The 27286-nt window shown below is 49.0% G+C and overlaps 1 protein-coding gene across 1 annotated transcript in view; it reads right to left on the reverse strand.

Moving 5' to 3' along the window:
• The window catches only part of KIF7 (kinesin family member 7), a 797909-nt gene that overhangs the window by 52499 nt on the left and 718124 nt on the right, over positions 1-27286 (reverse strand). The window contains exon 17 of the mRNA XM_069624313.1: positions 4564-4728. Within this exon, the coding sequence (XP_069480414.1) occupies positions 4564-4728 (165 nt within the window). The remainder of the gene's footprint in view (positions 1-4563; positions 4729-27286) is intronic.

Genomic DNA, 27286 nt, shown 5'->3' on the forward strand with positions numbered 1-27286 from the left:
GGAAACCGGTGTTGGCGATGTCCGTTGCCACCGTGATGGCGTGGTCCGAAGCAATCTCACCTTCCTGTAAGATTTCAAGGGCCTCAGCCCTTTTGGCGTCCGGAAGGAAGTCCAATAGAGGGGCGATTTTGAACCACAACTCCCTGTGGTAGCGGGCTACGATAGCCAGGGCGTTGGCCGCCTTGATAGTTGTCGCTGCGGATGAGATGACCTGTCGTCCCATCGCGTCCAGCTTCCTGCCCTCGCCGTCCGGCGGGGAAGTTGATGTCGAGGCCGATGCCCCCCCAGCTTTCTTCTTTGCCGCTGCCGAGACGACCGAATCCGGGGTAGGTTGCGCCCGAAGGCACAAGGGGGCAGCGTCGGGGACGCGGTTTTTCTTCTCGTACCGGTCCCTCTTTGCAGGCGCCGTGGCAGGGTTCTTGAGGAGGGAGAGCCCCTCATCCCAGATGTCATCAAGAAGTGGTACGGCGAGGACCGTCTTCCTTTTAGCCTTGCGCCGTTGGTAAAGGAACCCTTCCTTCTTCTCCTCGGGGCAGAGCTGGAAGAGCTCTTATGCCCTGGAAATCATTTCATGGAAGGATCCAATCTCGTCGGGCGGGGACGCCCGAGCAGGGGGCGACTGGGGACACGTCCCGTCGTCGCATCCGTCGTCATCTGTACCTGTCGTAGCCGTGTCCGTGCCCGTATCATCCCCGTGGGTAGTTGACTGGGGGGAAGGCACAGCAGGCCGCAGAGGTGGAAGAGGTGGCAGAGGATGCGTCTTCCTCCTCTTATGCGGTGGACTTTCCGAAGGTCCCGGCTCCAGTTCGCCCGTTGGTTCTGGCTCAGGGACCTCCGTCGGGGGGGGAGGGGCAACCTTGTCCTTATCTCCGAGCATAAGGACTGAATTGCTGACAAAATGGCTGCCGAAGTGTCCTGCGGCACCGGAAACAATAGGCACGAGGTCTCTTCAGGAACCTCGTCGGCGCCACAGTCGCTCTCGTCGGGATCCCTCCCGATGGGCTGGGCTTCCTCCACGACTTCGATGAGCTCTTCAGAGGTCGTGTCCGTATCCACGATGGCCACCTGCCCCTCCCCCTCTTTTTCCAACGGGGACTTCGTGGGGGTCTTCTCGATGGACCTGAAAGACGACTCCCTCCGCGGTGGCAGGGAGACTCTGGATCCTGAGGTCACCTCCACTGGCGTAGCCTCCACAGGCTGAGCCAGGGCCGCTGCGACATCCTCAATCGAGGTCTTAGCAGGGTGAATTAAGGCCGTCGTCACCTTCTGCACGCCTGGGGCCTTCACCTTGGGGGGGAGGGTCCGAGCCTCGCTCCCACTCTGCCGGAATCTTCGAGATCGACCGGGGCCTCTCCAGAAGCTTCGCCGGGTTCTTGGACTTCCTCTTACCCGAGCCAGAGCGTTGGCTCGTGGTTGATGGCGCCGGGGAGGATGCGCCCTGCCTGGCAGCCAAGGAGCCCGACCGTTCGGCGCTCCCGGTGCCCGCGGAGCTTGGCCTTTTGTTGGGCCCCCGTCGCCGAGGCTCCCTCACAGGACTTAGAAGACCGCTCGGACTTCTTCTTCTCGCCTGATGGGCTCTTCCCTTCCAGCCAGTTGGCGAGACTGAGGTGGCGATCCTTCATGGTCCGCTCCGACATGTTCCCGCAAAATGCACAGTCCTTCTCCACGTGCGTCTTGTCCTCATGGAGACAGTAGAGGCATTACAAATGCTAGTCCTCCTTGAACACATTCTGAAGCTGGCATCCAGGGCAGGTCCTGAACAGCTTCCCGGGCGTCAAGCTTCCTTTCTCCTGGGCCATGTCTGAGGTAGGCCTCGGAACTCTGGAATCCTCCAAAAGCGTAACTCGACGTAATCTTCACCCTTGAGGGGCACAGAAACTCCGAAACGGGTCCTCATTGATCGGATGTAGAAACGGTGGAGCTTGAGGCTCTATTTATCCGAAAAATGAGAAAAATCTCCTGAAAAAAGCGCGAAAACGCAGCAAACGCTCGAGAGCTACAGCACAAGGACTCCCAACACTTGAACGTGCGGTAAAAATCTGAGGATGGCTGCCAGAGGCGGGGCTTAGGGAGAGGGCAGTCATTGGCTGGGGGCAGTATGACCCAGAGACCAGTGATTGGTTACTACTAAGAAAGACAGATCAGAAACGAAACTGATACTGATTTTTTCTATACCGAGGATTCCCGGCCTGACGACGGGGAATATTCATGAGCATGTGAATCCATGCCAGACCCCATGCTGGAGAACTTCTCCAAACATTCTACTGACGCCCTTGCACCTTCCTTCATCCCTGACTGTCTCTCTGCCATCCAGGCCTGGTGCACTGCTAATGACCTCTGCCTCAATGCCAGCAAAACCGAGATTATCGCTATTGGGTCCCCTGCACTCTACTTCTTCCCTTCACTCGGGCCTTCCTCCATGGGCTCTCCCACTGACGCCTCCTCTGAAGCCAGGAATCCCGGAGTCATCTTGAACTCCTCCCCTTCCTTCATCCCTCATATTCAGGACATTGTCAAGAAGTCCCACTTTCAGCTCTAACTTCTCAAAGGAACTCTACCCTTCCTCACCTTCGCCCAGAGACTCAATGTTACCCGTGCTATGGTTCTCTCCAGGCTACACAATTGCAACAGCCTCCTCCTTAATCTTCCTTCATGCACACTGTGACCCCTCCAGCTAACCCAGAATAGGGCAGCAAGACGTATCCTTGGCCTCAAGCCCAGGGACTGCATCTCTCCAGCCCTACAAAGCATTCACTGGTTCCCAATCTCAGCACAGATTAAATTCATAGCCCTCTGTATCATCCAAAAAAGTTATCTGGGGCCGGGGACCACTATCTTCAACACTGGCACCAACTCCCTGCGTGTGAAGCGGTTTGCTAAACAGAGAGCTGGTGGTCGATCCCTTTCCTCAGCAGGCTCCCTTCTGTGGAATAACCTACCTCCCCCCTCTGCATCTTGAGCAGGACCTCCTCAAGTGCCGAAAAAACCTCAAGACCTTTCTCTTTATCTGTTACTTCTCCTATCTTCCCTGCTAATCATTCAGTAGCGTGGCTGATGTGCAGGACCCTTATGTATCTTCGGGGCTCTGACCCCCACACATCTCTCCTCCAAGCCTCTGTCTACTTACTACACTTTCCTAGGCTCACCCTCCCCACGGGAAGCTGCACCTACGCTTTCCCTTCTTAGCATTTCACCCCAAGCACTTCTCCATGAGCACTACAGCACCTATCCCTTACCCCCGTCCCCTCTGCACTTGCACTTTCTGAACACTCACAAGGCATAGTAGGTTTGTCCCCCCTCCCTTTCATTCTCATGATTTGTTTGTACTGTTAATTCAATGATTTATCTTTGTTGTAAATTCATGGTCTACCTTCCCCTGTCCCCATCCTTTGGGCGCTTTGAAACAGTTTTGCTAATTGTATAAGTGCCTAAAAGTGACCAATAAAATAAAAAATAAAACCAGCATTTCAATTGGAGGCAATTTAGGCAAAGAAAGAATCTGTGGCAAGGAGTGAGCAAGAAAGACTGGAAACTCCATGTAACCTAAGAAAAGGAAAGTTGAGAAGTAGCACACAAGCGAGTGAACACAAGAGTTTAACAGCGCCACAGCAACACAGAAAGTTGCGACACAGAGGCTCCAGGAGGAAACCGCTGATAAGCGGGCCTCGCTTGACATCATTCCGCTTAAATCTGAATCAGGAAGACTGTTCAGCTGCACGAGTCTTCCGAAAATGCTATGTCAGCACCACAATGTGTGCTGAAAGCACGTAGTGCGCTTATGCATGACAATAACAATGAGCAAAAGGCCAGTGGAGTGAAGCTGAAGGCTTCACTTCACTGTAAAAAGTCAGGACATGGTGTAAAAACAAAAGCAATAGGTTTGGGTGTCCATAGAATATGGAGGGAAAGCTGCTAAAAGCAAAAACCTTCCTAACGCGCCGCAGAGAAAAGGGCTGAAGGGCGATACGATGGGCAGGGCCCAGGACAGCATGACTAAAACCACACGCGCTGCCTCCACGTAAAAATCGAAAAGGGACAATATTTTGTGATAATCTCAAAAAGTGCTACAGACTGGTCCCGAAGCATGGAATATCCCACAAGTGTCGATGAAAGGAGACAGATGTAGGAGTAAATAATTTTACACCCAACTTTCAAAATTAGGTAGTAAAATACTGCTACTTCAAAGTCATACCGGGAGCCCTCTTTAGAATTACCTGTCCAGTGTCCAAAACTGCAGTAGTAAGGAAAGAGGTTTAAGTACATAATAAACAGATCTGGGTGTTCTTTTCAGAATATCACAGCGTTGGGTTCTAAGAGCAACACAGAATTCTGCAATACAAGTTCAAAGGCCGGTTTGCCTAGTGCCAGATTAATCTATCGAACAATGGACCAATGCTTCAGAGACTAACTTCTCACTCTTGGCCACAAGCGTCCAGGGCAAATATTCAAGTGCTGGCAGTAGCTTTGATTAATGGTGTATTGGATGAGAAATGTGAGTCTGGTGAAGGGAATAACACTCTGATGAATTGGCTTTAATTGCACACTATATTCTTGGGCTCTTACGTTTGCTATGACATCCAGGTGAAATCTGTGGATAAGATGTCACTTTGCTGAGTCTCAGATTCAGTTCCTGGTGGGCCCATTTGTACCAACGTAGCTCCTGCTCTAGCATTTGGATTCTGGCCTCATACTGCCGCTTGCTGCCAGCAATTCCTTCACCCATTTGCTCTGAAATGATAAAAGTAAAAAAGAAATACACATGGCTGTTTTTCAGCAGCAGTTTTTAAATGTGTACAAAGATACATGAAAATGCAAAGTATAGTTTGGAAACAAATTAATGTACGTGCAACATTATATGCATTAAGTCATATGATTTCACAAATTACATTTTTTAGGTCAAGCCGCTTTTTCAATTATATATGTCAATGTACCTTTAGCTTTTTCTCCTTTTTTTTTTAATTTAATTCTTTTTATTGGCATTTAGGAGTTCGGTTACATACAGGTCGATTCAATAGACTGATGGTTAGGCACGGGAGAAGACATATCGATGGTACACGTCATAGGTGCGACCTCTGGGATTGCAAGAGGTCATTTGGCAGAATGCCTTACTCGTGGCACCCCACACTCTAGGTATGCAGCCTCCCCCTCCAACTAATAACACCACCCTACCCCCTGGCTCCCAACTTTGAGTTGCTCCTTTGAAGTTCTAACAGTTCAGCCCGCGTGTGTTTAGGCGCTCAGTGTGCTGGCCTTGGGCCACTTTGGTTTGTGATGAGGTGCCGATCGTGCTTCTGGATTATGTGCAATAGGGTATCTGTCGTTCATTCTGTCTATGTGTCAGTCAGTTCTCTGAATTTTGTCGCTCTTAGTCCTCGTAGGGGATGCAGGGATTGTTGTTGTGCGATAGCCACGCATTCCATTCTGCAGGTTTTAACCAGGAGTGTGATTCGCTCAGCGGCTGTGGGGGGTGGGGGGGGATCTTTGGCTTTCCAGTGGGTTATGAGGAGTTTCCTTGCCGTGAACAGTATTAGGCCTATGCGTTTATGGGTGAGCCCTTCCTCGTGCCAGTTGTCCGCCTCTCCCCCCAGAGCATTACCCAGGGTGTGAAAGTGACTGTAGCCCCTCTGATTTCGCTTATCTGCTTATGCACGCCCTTCCAGTAACGGGAGATCTTGGGGCATTGCCAGAGGACCTGACCCATTGTGCCTAGTGCGCCACATTCTCTCCAACATTTGTTTGAGTGGGAGATCCCCATCCGATGCATAGTAGATGGGGTGAAATACAGCCCCTGTACAATTTTATATTGAATCTCTATATTTCTGAGGTTGATGGTACTCGGTGGAATAGCAGCGAAGTAATTTAGGATGTCCGATATCGCTATTTGGGTCCCCTGGTCTTCAGACCAATTGCGTGCCAGGGTGTAGTTCAGCTCCTGATTGTTTGGGATTGCCATTCGGTAGACTGTGCGGAGATGTGGGAAGGAATCAAGGTGTAATTCCATCTCCGTCTCGCAGGGAATGGGGGCAAGGGGTGTGGGGGGCTGTTCAGTGTAGCGCCTTATCATGGAGCAGATTGTGTGGTATGTGAGCCAGTCGCCCCTCCCTAGGCCAAGTCTTACGCGCACGTCATGGAACATCTGCATTGTCGCCTCCTCTTGTATGTCCACTATCCTAACGTTGGCCCACTCGTGGTCCTGCTTAGGGTGTGTTGTGCCTGCGTGCCCATAGGATACCACCGCCCGGAAGCTAGACCATGGTGGTGCATGCTTGGTTTGGATCCCTTGTGTTGCCCTGAGTCTGTGCCACTGGGAGAGTGTGGGCCCGATTATGGGGTGTTTCCCTAAGGTGGGCGAGAGCTTTTTTGGTGGTATGGCCATTATTTCGATTGGGTTCAGGGGTGTCATCATCTCTACTTCCATAGACCTCCAGCTGGAGTCATCCGATGGGTCCAACCAGCGTTTCACCCAGCACACTTGCGCCGCTTGGTAGTATGCCTTAAGGGATGGGGCTGCGAGTCCACCGTTCATCTTAGCGGCTTGTAGGGCTGGGAGGCGGATTCTCGCCTTCTTCCCTCTCCAAATTAACTTGATTATTGCTTTGTCTAACACTTTTAGGGCGGTGGTCGTCAGGCTAACCGGGATCATCATTGCGATGTACGTGAGCTTGGGGAAAAAAGAGTTCATCTTAAGAGCATTTATCCGCCCGGTCAAGGAGTGATTTAGGGTGTCCCATCTTTTTAGGTCTGGACATATGCCAGTTATTTTCTGGGGTTAGTTTAAGTCCCCAAGGTCGCCCATTGAGGCACTGATGTGGATACCGAGGTATTTAATGTGATGCGTCTTTAGTGAGAAGGGGGCTACCTCCCCACCCAGCCCCCCGTGTCCCAGGGAATGTCTGGCCAGAGCGGCATGACCTCTGATTTGCTCTAGTTAATTTTATATCCTGCCACTGGGCCAATCACCATTAGGAGTGTTCGAATGTATGAGAGAGCTATTTACTATTACTAATGTAGAGCAGCATATCGTCCTCATAGAGGGACACACAGTGTTCTTCTCCGCCTTGTACGATGCCTGCCCATCCCCTGTCGGCCCAGACCTTGATTGCAATTGGCTCTATGGAGAGGGCGTATAGTAGTGGTGACAGTGGGAACCCTTGGCGTGTGCACGACTGTAGTTCGAAAGCGGGGGAGGTAATGCCATTGGTTACTACGGCGGCTGTGGGGCCAGTATAGAGTAGCTTAATCAGTTGAACGAGGTGGGGAGGAAAGCCATATCGTGGTAATACTTTGAATATAAACTTCCATTGTACCTTGTCGAAGGCCTCTTTCTGCATCGACTGCTAGTATGAGGTCTTCAGGGTCCCTACCGCCTGCTACAAGATTTAGCAGTCGCCTGATGTCACTTGAGTGTCTGTTCCGAATGAGCCGCACGTTTCGGCCGGCCTAGAGTGGCGGGGGGGGGGGGAGGAGCTGCGGCGCATTAGAGTCGCCTGTGGTGTTGGCTTGTACTTGGCCACGCCGCTATTATCGGGATGAGGCGTCCCCTGCACACCGGGTGACTTCCCCCCCGCCCCTCTTACTTGTGTTGAGTTAGATTGGGTTGGCTCCACTATGCACCGGCATTTTTTTCCAGTTTCGTCTGCGTTCGAACAGGAGCTTCTCTAGCCTACAGCCATCTTGCGCCGCGCCTCCTAGCAGTCTCCACCTTTTGCTTTTTCTTGTTGGTTTTCCTGACTCATATTTAAACCTACAGTCGTGTAGACCCTACAACTGTGCTGTGGAGTGTTGGCAGCTAAAATAAGTTTTGGATTTACTAGAGGTGAAAGTGTTTACCCGCATTAGTAGCCCAATGTACTAGTATTGAAGCCACTGGAGCCACGCTACAGCAGAATCAGCGGTAGCGTGGGGAGCGAATGAGTCACTTGCAAGATACTGGAAGGCTGGCATCCTGACCGACTGGGAAGTCAAGGTCGGGAAAGAGATGGAAAAGCAACAGTCTCATCTGGTGGCGTGACCACAAGGAAGCCATGGGGGACATGGGGCCTGGTAATCGACACTGAGATCAGACTGCAGAAGGGAGCCCGGATCCCTGAGCTCTGCACCCGAAATTAATTTGCAGCTGAGACAAGCAACAGCAGTGAAGTGAACGCTGCTGATGAGAGAACACAATTGAGCGGTACGAACATTGATAATCAAGGACGGGCAAGCAGACGAGGTTACGGCAGCCTGATAAACCTGAGGAGAGAGAACACAAGCCTATCAGGAGAGAAATAATGTTTTTCGGAGAGCCTTACGAAATTGAGAAACCTTCATTTCCAAGGCTGGGAAAGCCACAAGGGGTACAGGAGCAAGATGAACCTGAAAAGAGATGAAGCACGCCTATCAGAGAGCCAGAGAGTTTAGGAGAGCCCAGAGAAAATGAAAGGCTTTAATACCCAAGGTTAGAAATGCTAAGAGGTATAGTAACTTGAAAAACCCAAACATTGATGTAGGTAGGCACCAAAGTAAGATCCTGCCAGATAATATATACAAAACAGCAAGAGGACTTTGGGAAAGCCCTAGAATGAAGGAAAAAACAATTTGCAAGAACTATATTTATTAAAACCTTCATTTGGAAAGACATTCAGAATTGGACAAACTTTTGTTTAAAACCTTTTGGAAAGAGTCTTTAAAACCCTCTTTTGGAAAGAGACCCAAACTTGACTAACTTATTTTAAACCTTGTATTTCCTGAGGAAATTGCAACAACTTAGTTGAACGTTTACAAATCTGTTTTCTGAGCAAAAGGACTCCAGAATTTGATGAACTTGCAAAACCTGCTTGGAGAAGGAATCCAAGTGTCAGGCCAGGCAGAAGTCCAAGACAGAAGCCTTTTCCTGGTCCCCTTCTTTCTGTTAGACTTTCTGAAATGTAGGGTCAGTTAGTTGGTTAGGATTTGGATATAGGACTTTAGACTTTGTCCTGCACCCTTAGTGTTAATTTTGTTAGATAGGGAACTTCCCTCATAGCTAATAGGGATAGCTAGACGTTTTCTTTTTAATTTTAATAAAAACTCTTATACATGTCAGTCATTAGTCCGACTCCTCCTTCTGGTTCCCCACAGTAGGGATTTACTTTGTTGGTCCTCTTGATCCTACTACATTCTCCAGCAGTAGGTGTATCTTCATAGTCTTTGATCTTAAAAAAAGGCGATCGTGGGGCCCCTAACAGCTATCGCCCGATTGCGTTATTGGACGCCCCGGACAATATCTTCTCAAGACTAGTCCTGAGAGATTTCTCCTAGTGGACGCGAACATGTGATCAGCGAGATCCAAACCAAACAGGTTTTGTTGCCGGACTTGGGACAGCAGTTAACCTTCTAACATTGAATGCTCTTAAAGATCATGCACAAACAGTTAAACAGCCACTGTATTTTGCCTTCATCGATTTGCATTCAGCATTCGATTCAGTGTCGAGAGTGAAGCTCATGTTGAAATTGTTGAAGGCTAGATGTCCCGTCAACTTGTGTGATATTATTCATGCACTGCACTCGGAAACTACTATAAAGATTAGACTTTCATTGGCAGGCTTGTTGTCAGCGGCAATCGCAACGTTTAGAGGGCTGAAGCAGGGATGGATCCTTGCTTCCCCGCCTCTTTAATTTCTTCATTCACAATGTGATGTTTGACTTCTCTCTGGCTTGCTCAGATTCGCCTAAGCTCAACGGTTTGGTCGTCAGAGCGATGTGGTATGCTGACGACCTTGTTCTGGTTTCAAAGACCCCCACAGGTCTTCTGACTTTTCTCTCAGTTCTAAGTGCCTATTTGGACGAGAATGAATTTGTTATTAATTTAAAAAAAACACAAATTGTGATACATGGCCTAGGCTTACCCATAGATCGAAAATTGACTGGAAAATCAAAAATGTGCAGGTTGAGATTGTTTCCAGCTACATATATTTAGGTCTTGTTTTTGATGGACAGCCTCATGGTGACGCTCAGTTGAAAATCATTGTGCACAAACTTGACTCGGCTATTTCGCAAACACGGCTCATTTTATCCAAATTTGGCAAATTTTCCATCTGCCCAGTGGTAACATATTGGCAGCAGAAAGTCATGCCTACCATTTTATATGGTTTAGAGACTAAAAATATCATATCGGCATCCTTTCTGAATAAATTAGAGGTGAAATTTTGGAGGAATGTTCTCTGTATTCGACAATGTGTTCCCGGGCCGTGGCTGCGTCTTACCCCTCTGCTGTCTGTGTATCAGTGGCATCTATGTGCTTTGTACTAGAAATGCCTAGTGCACATCGAAAATGACACCATTCTAGCATGCCTCTCGAAGTATATGCTTTCCTCTTCCCATGCTTTTGTGCGAACCTGGACTGCTAGCGTTTTTGAAGTGTTGGGTATGGCTGATGTGACAATTGACATCTTTGTGAATAATCCGGAAAGAGCAAAAGAAAAAATGTACAGGTGGGATTTGATTGAAACCAGAACTAAATGTCTCACATATAAGGATTTCAAGTCCCAGGGTTTTCATCCAAAAAGTCTTAATGTTGTGGAAGCATATATGTGCAGAGCTCCGTCTCCGCAATTTAGATATGTGATTCAGCACTTTCGCTTTAATCTATACTTAACACAAGACATTCTTGCTAGAAGAAAACTCATTGATTCTAAAAAGAACTATTGTAGATTTTGTGGTGATGTAAATATAAAAGAAACGTTGAAACACATTATTGTGGATTGTCCTGCTCACATAGACTTGCGAAGAAGATTTTTTAACCGGCATTGACATACTTTGGGCTAATGTCTCCATCAAATCGATGGCCAACAATATTGGAAACCAAAGTAATGAGTATTTGAATTGGCACTTTTGATTTCTTAAATGCATTGAATTTGGATAGGGTCAATAATACAGAGCTTGAATAATGACTGAGTATTGTTGCCATAGTATACTAGAGGTTTCAATCAACAGAAGTGTTTGTTGCCTTTCATTTGGTTAAATCAATTTTATTAATCCGCCTCAGTCAAATGGTAAAACAGGACTCTGGCTTATTAAGTCTATTTATTCAATTGTTCTTATGTTACTATTCAACTCTAATGTAAACATGGCATTCACTGATTTGTGTTTGTAACTAAGTTAATTGTTCCTAAGTTTTACTGTTCATGTTTTGTGCAATTTAACCATTTGATTTTATTGATTCTGTCTTCTTTGTAAATTCGTAAACCTGTAAATTTGTAAACTTGTAAATTTTTAAGTATGTAATTTAAACTTGTTTTTAAAAAATTTGTTTACTCAGCTGAATTCAAATTAAAAAAAAGTTTTTTTAAAAAAATAGTCTTTGATCATTTTGATCATGCCACTAGATATTCAACTGAATACAGTAACTACAAAATCAGTTGCCAAATCATTACTAGGGCGGACTTCCCTAAATGCGTTGTGTCTGATTGAAGCAGCAACTTTATGTACATGCAGGCCATGTGGACTGAATGTGGGGTGTCATATACATTTTCATCCTGATATCCACAGACAAATGGTGTAGTTGCGAGATTCAATAGAACTCTCAAAAGCATGATTGGAGCATTTGAGGAGCACCAAAGGACAAAGGAACAGGGACCTTCTGATGCAATGCTTTTTATTTGCTTACAGAGGGGTACCACAAGGGGTTGGTGTTACTCACTTTGAACTCCTGTTTTGTCACCCTGTCAGGGGACCCCTAGCTATAGTTAATGATTGGAGTCCCCCACTCCTCTGGTCACTAGCAATATAGTGGACCATGTGCTAGACCATCTGAAGGCCAATGACAAGCTGGAGGCTGGACAACACTGGTGAAAAACTGGTATGATCAGAATGCTTCACTTGCACATTTTCCCCAGGCCAAGAAATCCTGATCATGAACCCTATAAGGCCTGGAGCTTTATAGGACAGATGGTCTGATCCTTATCGGATAGTTGAACATCTAGTTGAGATTAACTATTTAGTGGACCTTGAAAGACATAATCGGGTGCCCAAAGTATATATGAATAGTTTGAATGTTTTCATCCCTAGGGTTGAAATGGGAGCCCTGCTCCTGGCTTCAGAAATAGAGGAAGAGGAATCTGAACCTCTCTTGACCTGTTCTAGAGCAGCCCTTCAGATGACTCCATTGAAGATGGCAAATTGTCCGCCTCAGCTGACACTACAAAAGCAAGGCGAGATGGAAACCTTGCTTAGGCATTTTTGCTCCTTATTTTCCATAATTCCGGCTCAACACCTTGGTGTAAGCATGATGTTGATACTGGAACTAGTGTGCCTACAAAAGGTAGGAGGTGCGGGATGTCAGACAAGGTACGGTCTCACATCAAGTCTATGGTCAACAAGATGTTGGATCTTGAGGGTGATAAATCCCTCTAGTAGTCCTTGGCCCGGTCCAGTGATATTGGTAACAAAGGCAGGCACCACAGATTTCAGATTCTATGTTGACTATAGAGCGCTTAATGCTGTCACCAAGACAGCGGATCATCCCTCCCATGAACTGAAGCTTTGGTGGACAAACTGGGTGCTGTAACGTAGATCAGTACTTTCGATCTCAATGCAGGGTATTGGCAAATAACCCTGGCAAAAAAATACCAAGGCGAAGACAGCATTCTCAGCGCCTTAGGGACTTTACCTGTTCAGGGTAATGACCTTTAAGTCTAAGGACTACAGTTGCCACTTATCAGAATTTGGTCAATCATGTCCTGAATGGGTTAGATGAATTCTGCATGGCATATTTGGACGATATTGGAGTCTTTAGCCCTACTTCGAACAGCATGCAAGACACCTAGGAATTGTGTTACAGGACCATCCACAGGCCCACTTGACCATAAAGGTTACCAAATGCCAGATTGGTCAAGGTTCAGTAATCTACCTTGGGCAGTAATCTACCTTGGGCAGGAGGTCGATAGGCCAAAATTCACCCTCTACTCAGCAAAGTACAAGCTTTGCACAAGTGTGCAACCCCCACAACCCATACCCAGGTAAGAGCCTTTCTAGGCCTCACTGGGTATTACTGGAATTCTGTGGCAGATTTTGGAACCATAGCTGCCCCTCTCACTGCCCTCACTACTTCAAAGACGCTTAAGAAGATCATTTTGTCTGAGAATGCCTGCATGGTTCCCTTTACCAGGCCCATGTTCTCAGGGCACCTGATTATCAGAGACCTTTTATAGGGCAGACAGATGCCTCTGACACAGGGATAGGAGCAGTCCTCACTCAGATGACAAAGGCAAAAAATAGTGTTTCTCCATTGTGTGCGACCTTAGAAAGCTGCAACTCTACCTCTTTGGGTCTCTCTTCACTTTCTCTCTTCACTGTGCAAACTGAACATAAGCCCTTAAAGTGGCTAATGAACATGAAGGGAGAGAATCCTAAGTTGCTCAGGTGGTCCATAAATCTTCAAGGCTTTGACTTCACCATTGTGAATAAGGTCAACAATCTTCGAATTTTAGCACCTGATAAAGCCTCTGTTCTTCCCCCTGTGGAGATCCTGTCGCCTTCTTCCGTCAGTGTACTGCTCTTTAGAGTTTGAGGAAGATATTATTGAAGTGCTTTGTGGCCTTAAGCCCACAAGCTATCCTGATGATCCGTATCCCTCTGCTGTTGTCAAGAAATGTGCTTACTCTCTGGCCATTGCTATTTTTGTCAATGTATCTTTTCGTTCGGCTCAGGTTGCAGGACAAACAAAGCTTGGATTACCCCTTTAATTAAGGCACCTACAGTTAGGTTAGATTTTAACCTTCGTGTTAAATCTACCTCACTTGTGAGAACCCCAGAATTTTTTGATTGACTGGTAGGTTATTTGTCCCTATACCTCAGTGAATGATCCTTTTACTATTTTTCTAGGTGTCATTTTTAAGACTCTCCATAGTGTCCTTTTAATTGTTATCCTCCGACAACTTCGTATATACCTATTTATTGTTACAGGGTTGCCCTTTGGGCTCCCCTTTTACCATCTCTGGCTAACCTTGTGAGAACTACAGTTCCCAAGGGTAGAAGAACAAGTTACTTTCTTACCTGGTAACGTTCTTTCGCTGGGATGTTCCTCCGACATATTCCACATCTATGACAGGAAATCACCACAGCTGTGGTGTTTCGGAAAAAAATGTCGGCGTCGGAGTCCTACGTCAATGACGTCGATACGCTGTCCGTCGAGAGCAGACGTCAACGGATGTTATAAGTAGGACGCACGACGCCCATAGCCTCAGTTGTATTTTTTTCCCAGAACATGTGGCCAGTATGACTACAGAAAGCCTTGTGGAAACGTAAGCTGCAATCGCATAAGAAATTCTGTAGAGGGGAAGGCTGGGAGGGTGCGATGTGGAATACGTCGGAGGAACATCCCATCGAAAGAACTTTACCAGGTAAGAAAGTAACTTGTTCTTCGAAGGGGTTGTGTCCTCCGACGTATTCCACATCTATGACAGACTCCCAAAGCAGTACCAACGTATGGAGGTGGGAAAAGAATTTAGAATTTTAGAATGCCCAATTAAATTGCAGAATAGATACCACCTTGCCAAAGGCCAAATCCTGCCAATGGAGTAGTGTTTTACAAAAGTACGGACAGAGGCCCATGTGGCTGCTTCACAAATATTACGAATGGAACACCCCTCTGCCCGTAAGAGTACCGGAGGGTCCTTACCCGTCAAACTGTAACAGTCAGAGATTGTCAAGATAATCCATCTGGACAAGGTCTGCTTAGTAACAGCTTGACCCAAAAGCCTTCCAGCGTATCCTACAAAGAGCTGATCGTCCACTCTGACCCGGGACATGCGTGATGTAGAAACTTAAAGCCCTCCTAGGATCCAACCTATGGGGCCTCTCCTCTTCCTTACCAGGATGCGTAGGAGGATAGAACGCCCGAAGAATTACCTTCTGGCTCAAAATTCCAACACAACCTTCGGAAAAAAAGAAGGACGAACCCTAAGGACAACCCTGTCCTTATGGAACACAGTGAAAGGTGGCTTGGCGGATAGTGCCTGCAAATCACTCACTCTGCGAGCGGAAGTAACCGCAACCAAAAATACAGTTTAAAGATCAACAGTCCCAAAGCAGAAGAGTGTAAGGGCTCAAACGGAGCTCCCATTAGGAATTTCAGAACCAAGTTCAAATCCCAACCTGGCACGGTGGAAACACATTAGTTAGCCCTTTCTGAAACTGAGAAATTAACGGAAACTTAAAATAAGAACACTCCTTAGACGAGCGCTTACATATGGACAGCGCCGCCAGGTAACCCTTAATGGTACCCACTTGCAGGCCCTTGTGGGCTAACGAAAGCAAAAAAGACAGAACCACAGGAATGGCACATGAAAAAGAATCCACATTCATTACCCTGCACCAGTCGCAGAACTTTCTTCAACGGCAATGGTACAGGGACTTTGTTGCGGGCCTTCTGGCCGAAAGCAACACCTCCATCATCTCTTCAAGAAGGTCCCAATCATTATACCTCAACCTTTCAGAAACCAAGCATGAAGGTTGAGAGACTTGACCTCTGGATGGAGAACCTGAACCCCCTCCCGTGAGAGCAGATAGTCTCGATAGGGAAGACGGCGTGGAGGGCAGATGGACATGTCGAGAAGTCCGGGTACCACGCTCTCCTGGCCCATGCCGGAGCAACGAGGATCATTCGGGAACCGAACCTCCGTAACCTCTGCAACACTTGCAGAATGACGGGGACTGGAAGGAACGCATACAGCAGTGGGAAGGACCACTCCACTACGAACGCGTCCCCCAAGGCTCCTCTTGGAGGAAATTCCCGCGAGCAGAATCTTTCGCACTTCCGGTTGACAGTGGTGGCGAAGAGATCCACTTGTGGGGTCCCCCAAAGGGCGAAGATCTCCAAGAGAACTTCCTGAGTCAGCTCCCACTCGTGAGAGACCGTGCTCTGCCTGCTCAAAGCGTCCGCCGCCTCGTTTCCGTCTCCGGCCAGATGAACTGCCGAGATCGAAATTTCCTGCTGGATGGCCCAGAACTAGAGCTGCATCGCCTCTCTGCACAGTGGGAGAGACCCTGCCCCCACCCCTTTTAGTTGAGGTAGTGCATGGCCACTGTATTGTCTGTCAGAATCAGGACATTCTTCCCCCGCACAGATGTCAGAAAAGCCTTCAGGGCTAGCCTGACGGCCCTCAGCTCCAACAGATTGATATGGAGTCTGGACTCCGATGGAGACCAACGACCGCTGACTGTCAACTCGTTGGCATGAGCTCCCCATCCCGTGAGGGATGCGTCCGTCACGATTGTCACCTCCGGCAGGGTAGCCAAAATGGAGCCCCTTCATCAGATTGCCTTCGACGGCCCACCACAGAAGATCCTGGGCGACCGAGGGCGGCACCTGAACGGGATCCGACATCCTGCCGGAGGACTGCGACCACTGCATCTTGAGAGCCCACTGGAGATCCGCAGCCTGGCCTCTGGCACCAGGAGAATGCAGGATGCCATGAGGCCGAGCAACCTCAAGAACTCGAACGCCGGGAGACTCTGGGCACGTTGAAACTTGTTCACCATCTGCAGAACGTGATGAGCCCTCACCTGGGGAGGCGAACACTGCCCCAGTGTTTTGTCGAGCACTGCTCCAATGTACTGGAGCCGCTGGGTAGGTGTCAAGTGGGACTTCAAGTTGAGGGAGAAGCCCAGCTTGTGAAGGGAGTGACAGGTGACTGACAGATGATCCATGACTTGCTCGGGAGAGCGCGCCCTGCTCAACCAATCGTCCAGGTAGGGGTAGACGTGGATCCCCTTTTCTTGAGATACTCTGCCACCACCACCATTAGCTTGGTGAAGACCCTCGGGACGGAGGTCAATCCGAACGGCAGGACCCGAAACTGAAAATGCGAGTCCCCAACCGCGAACCTCAGGTACTTCCTGTGCTTGGGATGAATCGGCACATGAAAGTAAGCATCCTTGAGGTCGAGAGACACCAACCAGTCCTGAAGTTGAAGGGCCCGGAGGACTTGAGAGAGTGTAACCATCTTGAACTTGTCCTTCCTGAGGAGCTTGTTCAAACCACGCAAGTCCATGATGGGTCTAAATCCCCCGTCCTTTTTCGGGATCAAAAATATGGGGAATACCATCCCTTGTTCCTCTCCGCTACAGGCACGAGTTCTATGGTGCCTTTCTCTAGCAGGGATAGGATTTCCTGCGCAAGGAGCGGATCCGGACTCTTCAAAGAGAGCTTCCCTGGTGGATTGTCGCGAGGCCTCTGCCGGAAAGGAAGACAGTAGCCGTAGGCTATGATCTCCAGAACCCATACATCGGAAGTAATGGCACGCCATTCTACAAGATGCTGCGCCAGCCTTCCCCCAACCAGCGAACCATGGGACATGGCCTCAAACTGAGCTGAAGCTGCTGCGGCAGTGCCTGAGGGCAAAGAGGCAACTGCCCGAGCGGCTTTGGCACCTCAAGTACCTTGTTTTCCACCTCTGGTACTCCTACGTTGGCCCCTTTGACTGGCAGCCCCCCTCGATCTACCAAAGGAAGAGTAGTATCGAAAGGAACCTCCCCTCCATTGCTGTCCCCTAGAACGAAAAGGCAGAGGTTGACGTACTGCAGCGCTCAACGACTTTGGTGCAGCTTTGGAGGTCTGCAACCTCTCAAGACTCTCGCCAGCCTTGCTGCCAAAAAGATGGTCACCATCAAAGGGCATGTTGAGAAGCAGGGACTGTACATCAGGAGCAAACCCCGACTTCCGCAACCACGCAAACCTGCGCATCACGGTACTCGCCGCCATGGACCGGCTGCCACAGTCTGCCACGTCCTGACCCGATTGAACGGATTCACACATGGCATCCTTGCCATCCTGAACGAGTGCAAGAAAAAACCATCCCATTCCTCCCCTTCGGGAATATGTTCAGCCGCTAAAGATACACAATTCCACAAAGTGTGAGTGAATCTTGCCAAGGCACAAACGGAGTTGGCTGCCTTTAAAGCCATACCCCCAGATGAAAATACTTTCTTCGCCCAACCGTCAAAGCACTTGTCGTCCCTATCGGGAGGGATGGTAGGGTACGCCGCCTGCTTCGCTGGGGCCGTAGCCGCCTGTACCACCAAACTCTCCGGTGTGGGGTGCCAAGACAAGTAGCCGGGGTCGCCACTGGCTGGACGGTATTTTTTCGGCAACAACTTATTCACTGCCGGGAGACTCTCCAGAGCAGTCCAAGCCGCCGCCACCCTTCTTTGTAAGGCCATATGAAATGGCAGCACCGGGTCAGTGGGTGGACCTTGGTCCAAAATATCTGTCAGGTCATCCTGCAGAAAATCCACAGGTGGAGCAGACCACCCCAAGTACTCCGTCACCCTCGACATGAGACGCCTGTACAAAGACTCGGCGTGTGTACCAGGATCGAGCCTGCCAAATTCAACCTTCGGGGAGGTGTCCAGGCTACTGGCGTCATGCTAGGATTGACGCAGGTCTTCCATCTGGCTATGACCAGACAACAGTTTGTCAGGAACCTCGGGAGGGACAAACCCTTCCACATCTGATCCTTTATCCACCTCTGAGATATAATCCAAAGGCTGGAATAAATCCCTGGATGAGGGCACAGAATAAGGTTCAAACACAGGCCTCACCGATTTACTCGGGGCCTTCCTCTGGGTTTCCACCGATCTCCGGGGTAAAGCCTCCTCAAAAGGCATCGAGCGCGTCGACAGACTCGGCGTCGACGTTGAGCGTGGCGCTAACTACTTCAACTTCGAGGCTGGAGCCTCGAGAGAGTCCCTCAAAGGACATGGCGCTGATGGCGTCGACGTCTTCTTAGAAGACCTCGCAGGCTCTGACGGTTTCGAGGGCGTCGAGGACTGGGACCTGGAGCGGGCCTGGCTAGTGTGATCTACCTTGTCCTATCGGGACCTCGACAGCTCCCGATGATCGCGCCGACCGCCCGAAGGCGTACGAGCGGTGGCCCTAGCGCGTTCCTTACCAGCTTCTCTCGAAGGCGCGGACGGAACGGAGCCCTGGCTTTTGAAAATCGCCATCATCTCCTTGCGAAACGCGTCCCATTCGGCCGGAGATGAATGCTTGGTGGGACAAGCAACCAGCCGTCTGGTGGAGTCGTCAGACGAGGACGGGGAAGGCGACCGGTGACGGAGGCAGAGGAATGGCGGGAACCACTCTGGGACCGAGGCCCCCTGGACTTACGCTGACACGGAGAGTCGCCCCTCGAAGCGTTGGTCGAAAGCCCAGCGGATTTCGACTTTCGGGGTTTGGAAACCCTACCTACAGTCAACTTCTTCTTTCGCTCCTGCAAGGCCTTCGACGTCAAAGACTGACACTCATCACAGTCATCGGTGGTGTGGTCCTCGCAGAGGCACCACAGGCAGACGTTGTGCGGGTCCTTAAGCGACATCTTGGAACTGCAGTCCCGACACTTCTTGAAGCCTGACCGGTGGGTAGAAGAAGACGAAGACATGATACTTGTTACGCTCACCTGGTATCCACGGGGACGCCACCCACCCCTGGTTGTATGATTTGCACTCTCGAACCCTCTCCCGGTCCCTTAGTAAGGCCTCTGGTTAAAGATGGGTCCTAATATTGTAAAAGGTGGATTCTCCGTCCTGCTCCTCGTGGCAGGGGCGCGTAGATGAAGGGGGCGAGCAGCGACCAAGTTACTTCATTGGTGCAAGCCCCCCTCTGGGAATCCAGGCCTGCTGCGACTCTGTAGGTTTGCTGCTTTACAGTCTTTATATGCAGTTCTTATGTTCCTCTTAGTTCGAATAATAATGTCTGGTATGTTTTAGGTATGGAAAGGTATTTTGGTGTTGTCATGCAGTTTGAAGATGAGCATGGACCGGTAGGTGAAAGTGCGGTGTGCGCGATGCTGTCCGGTGAGTAATGCGCGATGCGCGGCGCTGTTTTGCCTTTTATATTGCTAACCTGTGTCGTTTCTCTCCTTGCAGGTTGCGATGTTCCTCGTCGAGCGCCGTAATGTTCCAGCAATGATACTGACCAGGAGAGGACTACCCAGGTAAGAATTGTGTGGCTTTCTTCATTCAGAAGGAAACGTGAGTAAACGCTTACTAATGCTGTCTTTCTTTCTCCTCTTTCCAGCTTATGGTATTCCAGGATGCATGCGGTGCCGGATGATGGAGTTCGTACCTTCAGGTGAGTGGAACTGAAGTCAGCGATGGATTGAAGACAGGATACTGTTCCAGGTAAGTTTTGTACTGTTCTTTCTCTCTCTGCAGGTCCTTGGTTTCAGGTAAGCTGGCATCAAAGAACTGGACACGGTGAGCGTCACGCTGCCGAGAGCAGAACAACACAAAGCATGTTCTGCTGTTTGGGTGTGGTGTAAATAGTCTCAGGTAAAGTAGTCCAGGTAAAATAGTCTCAGGCCTGCCACACCCAAAGTAGTCCAGGTAAAGTAGTCCCAGGCTTGCCACACCCAAAAGACTAGACCGCATAGCTCAGTTCCTTGTAACTGAGCTATGTGTGTGCCTCCATGTTGGCTGATACACACACCCCCCCCCCCCCCCCCCCAAGTTAAATAGTCCCAAGTAAATAGTCCCATTCTAATGTTGGTCTTCATGATGGTTATGAGCCTGGCGACAAAGGCGCCAGGACTGACTCCAAGAGAGTCTTGGATGAGGTTTTAAGGCCTTTGACCTGGCCCTAACTGGAAGGATGACTTGCCAGTGAGGGCCAGGGGCAAGGATCATGACAATACTTCACAAACAACCAAGTTCGAAGAACCGATTAAATCAGGCGAAGAACCGAGGCACGCCGAGATTCCGAAGCGAACACGTTTGCGGAAAAAATGGAACTGAGATTACGGGCGTTGTGCGTCCTACTTATAACATCCAGTGACGTCGGCTCTCGACGGAGGCCCTCGAGGGACAGCGTATCGACGTAGGACTCCGAAAAATACTTCTGAAGCAGCACAGCTGTGGCGATTACCTCTCATAGATGTGGAATATGTCGGAGGACACAATCCCTTCTAAAGGATATTTCTATCCCTTCTACATTTTGTTAGATGAAAACCAGCACACCCCACATTATGTGGAGTGCTGGGGAGATACAGTGCATCCCTTTCTCACTAACAATTGGGAGGGTATAGTCTCATTACTCTCTCCATGACGGCTTTGATGACAGGAACTGTAAAGTGGTGTACACGGACAGAGCCGCTAGGTGTACCTTGATGGAGGTAAATACTAGGCCAGAGTCTAGTAGGTAAAGCATGTAGTGTAGAATGTTGGATGGATAACATTCAATTGGATTTAAGGATTGTGATTGGCACCATATTACAAACCTTTTTCACTTGTTGAAGTAACAGTGTCTGGTGTTGGGATTCCATTCCTCCTTTAGGATATCCATACACCTTTGAGGAAGTTTCAAGTGCACAAACTCTATGACTTCAGGAGCCAGGCTGCTCATAGACTGAGGATGTGGATGGCGTGTTGTCCCCCCGTGTTGGGACAGCATGTTGTAGAGGCACGGGAGGTTGATTGGTTTGCACATCGCCAGCTTGAGCATGTGTGGAAACCATGATTGGCTTTCCCTCAGTGGAGCTATCAGGATTAGCATGGCTTGTTCCTGCTGCATCTTGTGCACTTTTCTGCTGAGGACTGGTGTTGAGGGGTGGGGGGGGGAGGGGAGGGGGAAAGTGTAAGCACATTTCCCTGACCAACTCATCCATAGGGTCTTCCCCTTGGACTCTGGTTGGGGAAACCTGGATGTGAAGTCTGGGCATTGTAGCAAACAAGTCTAAAGGAGGATAACGGATTTCGTATAGAATATCTCTTTTGAGCTGCCACTCGTGGTCCTGTGGTAGAGGATTTCTGCTTATGGTGTCTGCTAGAGCACCGAGTTTCCCTGTAACGTGATGAGAGATTAGGAACATGTTCTGCTTGAGTGACCACTTCCAGATGTTTTGGGATAACCTGGACAGGCTTGGAGAGTGTGTGCCTCCTTGCTTGTTTAGGTAGAACATGGTGGTGGTGATGTCTGTGATGACTTGTACTGTCTGACCTACCTGATGCTGCTGAAAAGCCTGCAGTCTTGAGAACTGCTACACGTTCTAGAAGGTTGATGTGGTTTTCGGCTGTGGTGTGCGTCCACTGCCCATGAGCTATGTGGTGAAGGTAATTTGGCAATGTGGTTTGAGGCATCCGTAGTTGGTATCGTAAAAGGGTTTTCATTTCAACAAGTTGTCTTTGGACCAACAGCAAAGAGCCTTTACCAGGGTTAGCAAAACAACCACTAGATTGTCCCATTGCCGTTTGCCTGAGACCATTGTTTTGCTAACCAGTCTTGCATTGGGCGCATGCGCAGCCGTGCGTGTGGAACTAGGTAGATGCATGAGACCATCATCCTAAGCAGGCGCATTGCCTTACGTACGGTTATCTGGCGACAGGCTAGATAGTGAGGTATTTGTAGCAGCATGTTCTAAACTCTTTCGTTGGAGGGCAAGACAAGACCTTCTCTTGTCTTTATGATTGCACCCAGGAATATTTTTTGTCTGACGGGGCACGAGACTTATCATTGATGGAGAAACCCAATTGGAACAGAAGGTTGATTGTTCTTTGGGTGTTGTATTTGCAAATTTGAGGGGTCTCTCTTGTTATCAGCCAGTCGTCCAGATAAGGGTACACTGGGAGTGACTTTCTGCATAGGTGCGCCGCTACTTCTGCTAGTATCTTTGTGAACACCCTTGGAGCAGAGGCTATGCCAAAGAGGAGCACCTTGAATTGGTAGTGTTCTCCCACTATCTGGACACGCAGGAATTTTCTGTGCGCTGGGAACATTGAAATATGAAGGTATGCATCTTTCATATCCAATGTTGCCATGTAGTCTCCCTGCTTTAGAAGGGGAATCACTTCCTGAAGGGTTGTCCTGCGAATGTTTGCTGGCTGAAGGTCTAGTACCGGGCAAATTGTTATGTCTTTTTTGGGTACAAGAAAGCATGCTAAATAAATACCCTTGTTTACCTGTTTGCTGGGACGAGTTCTAGGGCGTCCTTTTCCAGCAGTGTTTTCAACTCCTCCAGTAGTATGCGTTTTTCCTCCTGTGTTGTGTTTTTTGTTTTGGTGGGTGGTTGGATGGTCTTTGTAGAAGCTCTATACGGCATCTGCCCGCCACAGTCGATAACACCCACTTGTCTGAGGTGACCCGCCGCCAAGAGTGGGTAAAGTGTGAGATGCAACCTCCTACTGGAGTGGCATGGGAGGGGATCTGGATCGGGTTGCCATTGTTTGGGAGGGCTGGAGCCCCTGGCAGAGGAGGCTCTACCTCTGCTTCTAGATCCTTTGTAGCCTCTTTGAAAATAAGAGGGGGAGGACTGTCCCTGCAAGGTGCCTGATAATAAAGATTGGCTACCTTGCCCATAACTGGAGGAGCATTGTGGGCCCTGCCCACGGAACAGTCTTGCGTTGAAAGACCCCTCTGCACAAACAGTTTTCTGGACAGCTGCCCAAGAGATTTCAGGGTGCCATATTCTTCCTTGGCGCTCTTAAGGGAATCCTCAACTGCCTTACCGAACAGGGCATTTGGTTCAGTAGACATTTTGAGTAATGTGGCCTGTGTTTCAAGTTTAAACCCTGACTGCCTGAACCAGGCATGGCGCTTAATCAGCATGCCATCGGCTATGATATGGCCTGCGCTGTCCGCGGCTTCCAGGTTGTTCTTTGGGATGCAGTTGACCGCCTGCTTGCCTTCGGGTACAGTCTTTAGGAGTTGAGATTTTGGAGGCTCTGGGACTGTCTGAATCTGTTTTTGCAGTTGATCCCACTTAAGGTGGTTGCATTGTAGGTTATACTAGTTCGATAGGTAGCTGAGGAAGCCACCTTTCTGTCAAAAGTGTACATATTTTTACTCTTTATCTGGCTAGAGGTGTACCTGCCCTCTTCCTAGTTGTGGTGACAACCAGGGAGATGGTTTTCAGCTGACCCCTGATGAGGTCGGTATGGGCTGGCCTGAACACTTTCTCGATGCAGGGGTTGACAGCTTGAGTAAGGTTTGATGTCAGGATGGCTGAATACGTTTTTGAAGAGATTGCAGGAGGGGAATGAATTGTGTTGCAGACCTCTTGTCTCCAAGAATGTCCTCCACAAAGTCTTTCTCAACTTGGACCTCCTGGGTGTCTATGTTAAAATGTTCTGCGGCCTTGAGGAGCAGCACATTGTATTGGAGCAGATTGTTGACTGAGGAGTCAGCCACCAGCTAATCTTGATGGTCTGGTGACTGCAATATGTAGACGTCACCGTCGTAATATTGGTCTTGGTCACAGTGGCGGAACACAAAATGTGGGGGCCCCCCTGCGAGCCATGCTGAGGGGGCCCCCCAACTCGGCAACAAATCACAGGTTGCGCCACACTCTGGGCCGGCCTAGACTGTCACGCTTGCACAATACGCATGAACGTGCTGCTGAAGGGGTATGCCGCACACTGCACTAGGAAAAAGATATAAATATGTGTTTTAATGCAATATACAGCACACTTTCTGAGATAAATTGGCTATAAAGCCAGAGTGTTTGCAATTGTTTTGTAGGGTAACACAATCCAATACATGCAAGTCACCAACAGTGCACAGGAACATTAATGCTTCCAACTGGCTGCACAATGTAGACCAGTGTAAACACGTAATAACATTATAGTACAGAATGCCAGGCCACATTTAGACATACCTAGACTGTTTTCAGCAAAATGCCAGTCAAAGCAATAACACTCATCAAGAAGAGAGCACACAATAAAGCATGTGTCTCCATGGCCTCGAACAACACGGCCAAACTCTTTAAAATCTGCAAGGAACTGGTCAATCCTGTTGTGGTCTATACCTCTTCTGTTCCCTCCCATGCCCTCTGTACAGCTCTGGCCTCTCATTTCTCTGCTAAATCTCAGGACATCCTGTCCTCTATGTCCTCTTCCTCTCTCGGCCCATTTTGGCCATCTCTTCTCTCCTCCTCCTTTTTCCTCTTTCTCTCTGACAACACTTGACGAGGTTTCTAGACAAGTCCGATCTATGAAAGTGTCGTCCAAACAGGTGCTCCGCTGCTCCTCCAGAACCATCAAAGCCCATATTGACACCCTCGCTCCAGCCTTGGCCGATTTCTGTAATCACTCTTTCGCCACTGCAATGTTCCCCTCTCCCTTTGAGCACTGCCTTGTGCACCCACTCCTCAAGAAGCAGTCTGCTGATCCTACCTGTCCGGAAAACTATCGCTCAATCTCCACCTTTCCTGAGCAAACTCTTGGAAAAGCTTGCTATCTCCCAGCTTACTCTCCACACTGAATCTGTTGGTTGTCTCCATGACCATCAGTCTGGCTTCAGAGCTGCCAGAGGCATGGAAACTGCTCTCCTTAACACCTGTGCTGCTCTCTAACCTTGATTCCAGCATTCCTTCTATTCTCATCCTTCATCTTTCCTCTGCTTTCGACAGGGTCAACATCGCCATCCTGATCAATCGACTCTGTGAGAACCTGGGCATCACAGATCAGACCCCAGAGTGACTGACCTACTTCCACTTGGACCGCCACTCCGCTCCCAGGTCGATCGTGGTCCCATTCTCTCCGCCACCTCTCTCTACCTGTGGCATTGCCCAGGGCTCTATCCTCTCACGCTGGTTTTTCAACCTCTACTTGGCCACTTTGGCCTCCCTGATCTCTACCTTATTGTCTAACTTTCAGTGTTGTGCGGATGACTCAGCTTTCCTTCAGGCTCCCCTCATCCTCCTCTCCTCTCCTCTCTTGCTCATTCCTGACTGTCTATCCACGATTCAGGATTGGTGCGCCTCCAATGATCTCTGCCTTAATGCCAGTAAGACAGAGATCCTTCTCATTGGGACCCTTGCCACTGCGTTTCCTCTCTCACTATAGCAGACCACCTTGGGCCCTCTTCCTTTGCCTTCCTGCGAGGCAAAAAACCTTGGTGTCATCTTCAACGCCAAACTCTCTTTCTCTCCTAACATCTCGGACATCACCAAGAAGTCCCACTACCAGCTGCTCCTCCTCAAAGCGACTCTTCCCTTTTTCACTCTCCACCAGAAGCTCACTGTCTCTAGGCTGGACTACTGCAACAGCCACTTTCTCAATCTGTCTTCCTCTAGTCTCCGTCATCTGCAAATAATCCAGAACAGGACTGCAAGACTTAGCCTTGGCCTCAAGCCCTGGGATTGTATTTCTCCAGCCCTGAAATCTCTCCACTGGCTGCAAGGATCAAGTTCAAGAACCTTTGCATTGCCCACAAGGCTTTCTGGGGCCAGTGCCCACACTAAATCCAATGCTCTCTTCCAAAATACCTTCTTTCTCTAACCTTTCACTCAGCTACCTCCAACTCTCTAAGGCTTAGACATTTCTCCAGGCAGAGAGTGGGGGTAGACCTCTCTCCACTGCTGGTGCCCCCAACTGGAATGGCCTCCCTGCCCCTCTCAAACTTGAGGCGGACAACCTGAAGTTTCGGAAGCAGCTAAAAGCTTTCCTGTTCTCTGCTGCTTTCGCTCTCTCTCCCCCCTGCTGACCTACCTGTCTGCTGTACTGACTGGCTGCTTGGCTACCCCTCAGAGTCTCTCTGAGTTCAGGCTCTTTCTTGATTGGTCACCCTTGCACTGCCTCCGGGCCTACCATGCACTTAGGGGCTGTAACTGTAACCCTGCAGTCCATTGTTCTCCTTGCACAACCAATAGCTGCTCTGCCCTGGCTGCACTTACTGAGAGCATTGCTGCCCTGTTTTCCCCTCCCCTCTCACTTGCACTTCCCTGCTCCCTTTTCCCTTGCACTTCTCGTTCTGGCAATGACACAAGGCCTGGTGAGATCGTTTGTCTTGTCCTCCCTCTATCATCCCTCCCTTGTGTACACTTGTGTACAGGCGTGTTATAAATGACTTGAATTACATCATATTATTTTATCGCAGATGCCCAGAAAAATATACAATGCCGCAGTAAGAAATGGCTAGACTGGCAGCACCCAAATGCCAATCTAGCCAGGTAATTAAAGTTAGCAGGACTACTTTATCAGAAATGTCCAGTTAAAAGAAAGTCATACCAAACTGAGGAATGACTAGACTGGCTGCATCAAAATGCCTCTCTAGCCACTAATACCACATATCATGCCTGCTTAGCCTGGACATGGACAACCATTATGATTTATCACACAATCCTGCCCCCCACACATCCACTCTCCCTCCCACCCACTACCCCAACCTCCACAATCAGCTCCTTGGCCCAGAATTACCTCTGCGTCCCTCTTCCTTGTCCCAGAGCTTACATATGAGGCTCCTTGCCTCATAGGTAAGTACTGGGATGAGGAACAGTGGGACTAGGAGTGATGAAGATTACAGGTAGCTAAATCAGGCATTACCTCCATGTAC

This window comes from Ambystoma mexicanum, chromosome 11 (genome assembly GCF_040938575.1).
Source record: "Ambystoma mexicanum isolate Mex_15411 chromosome 11, UKY_AmexF1_1, whole genome shotgun sequence".
Classification (NCBI taxonomy): domain Eukaryota; kingdom Metazoa; phylum Chordata; class Amphibia; order Caudata; family Ambystomatidae; genus Ambystoma; species Ambystoma mexicanum.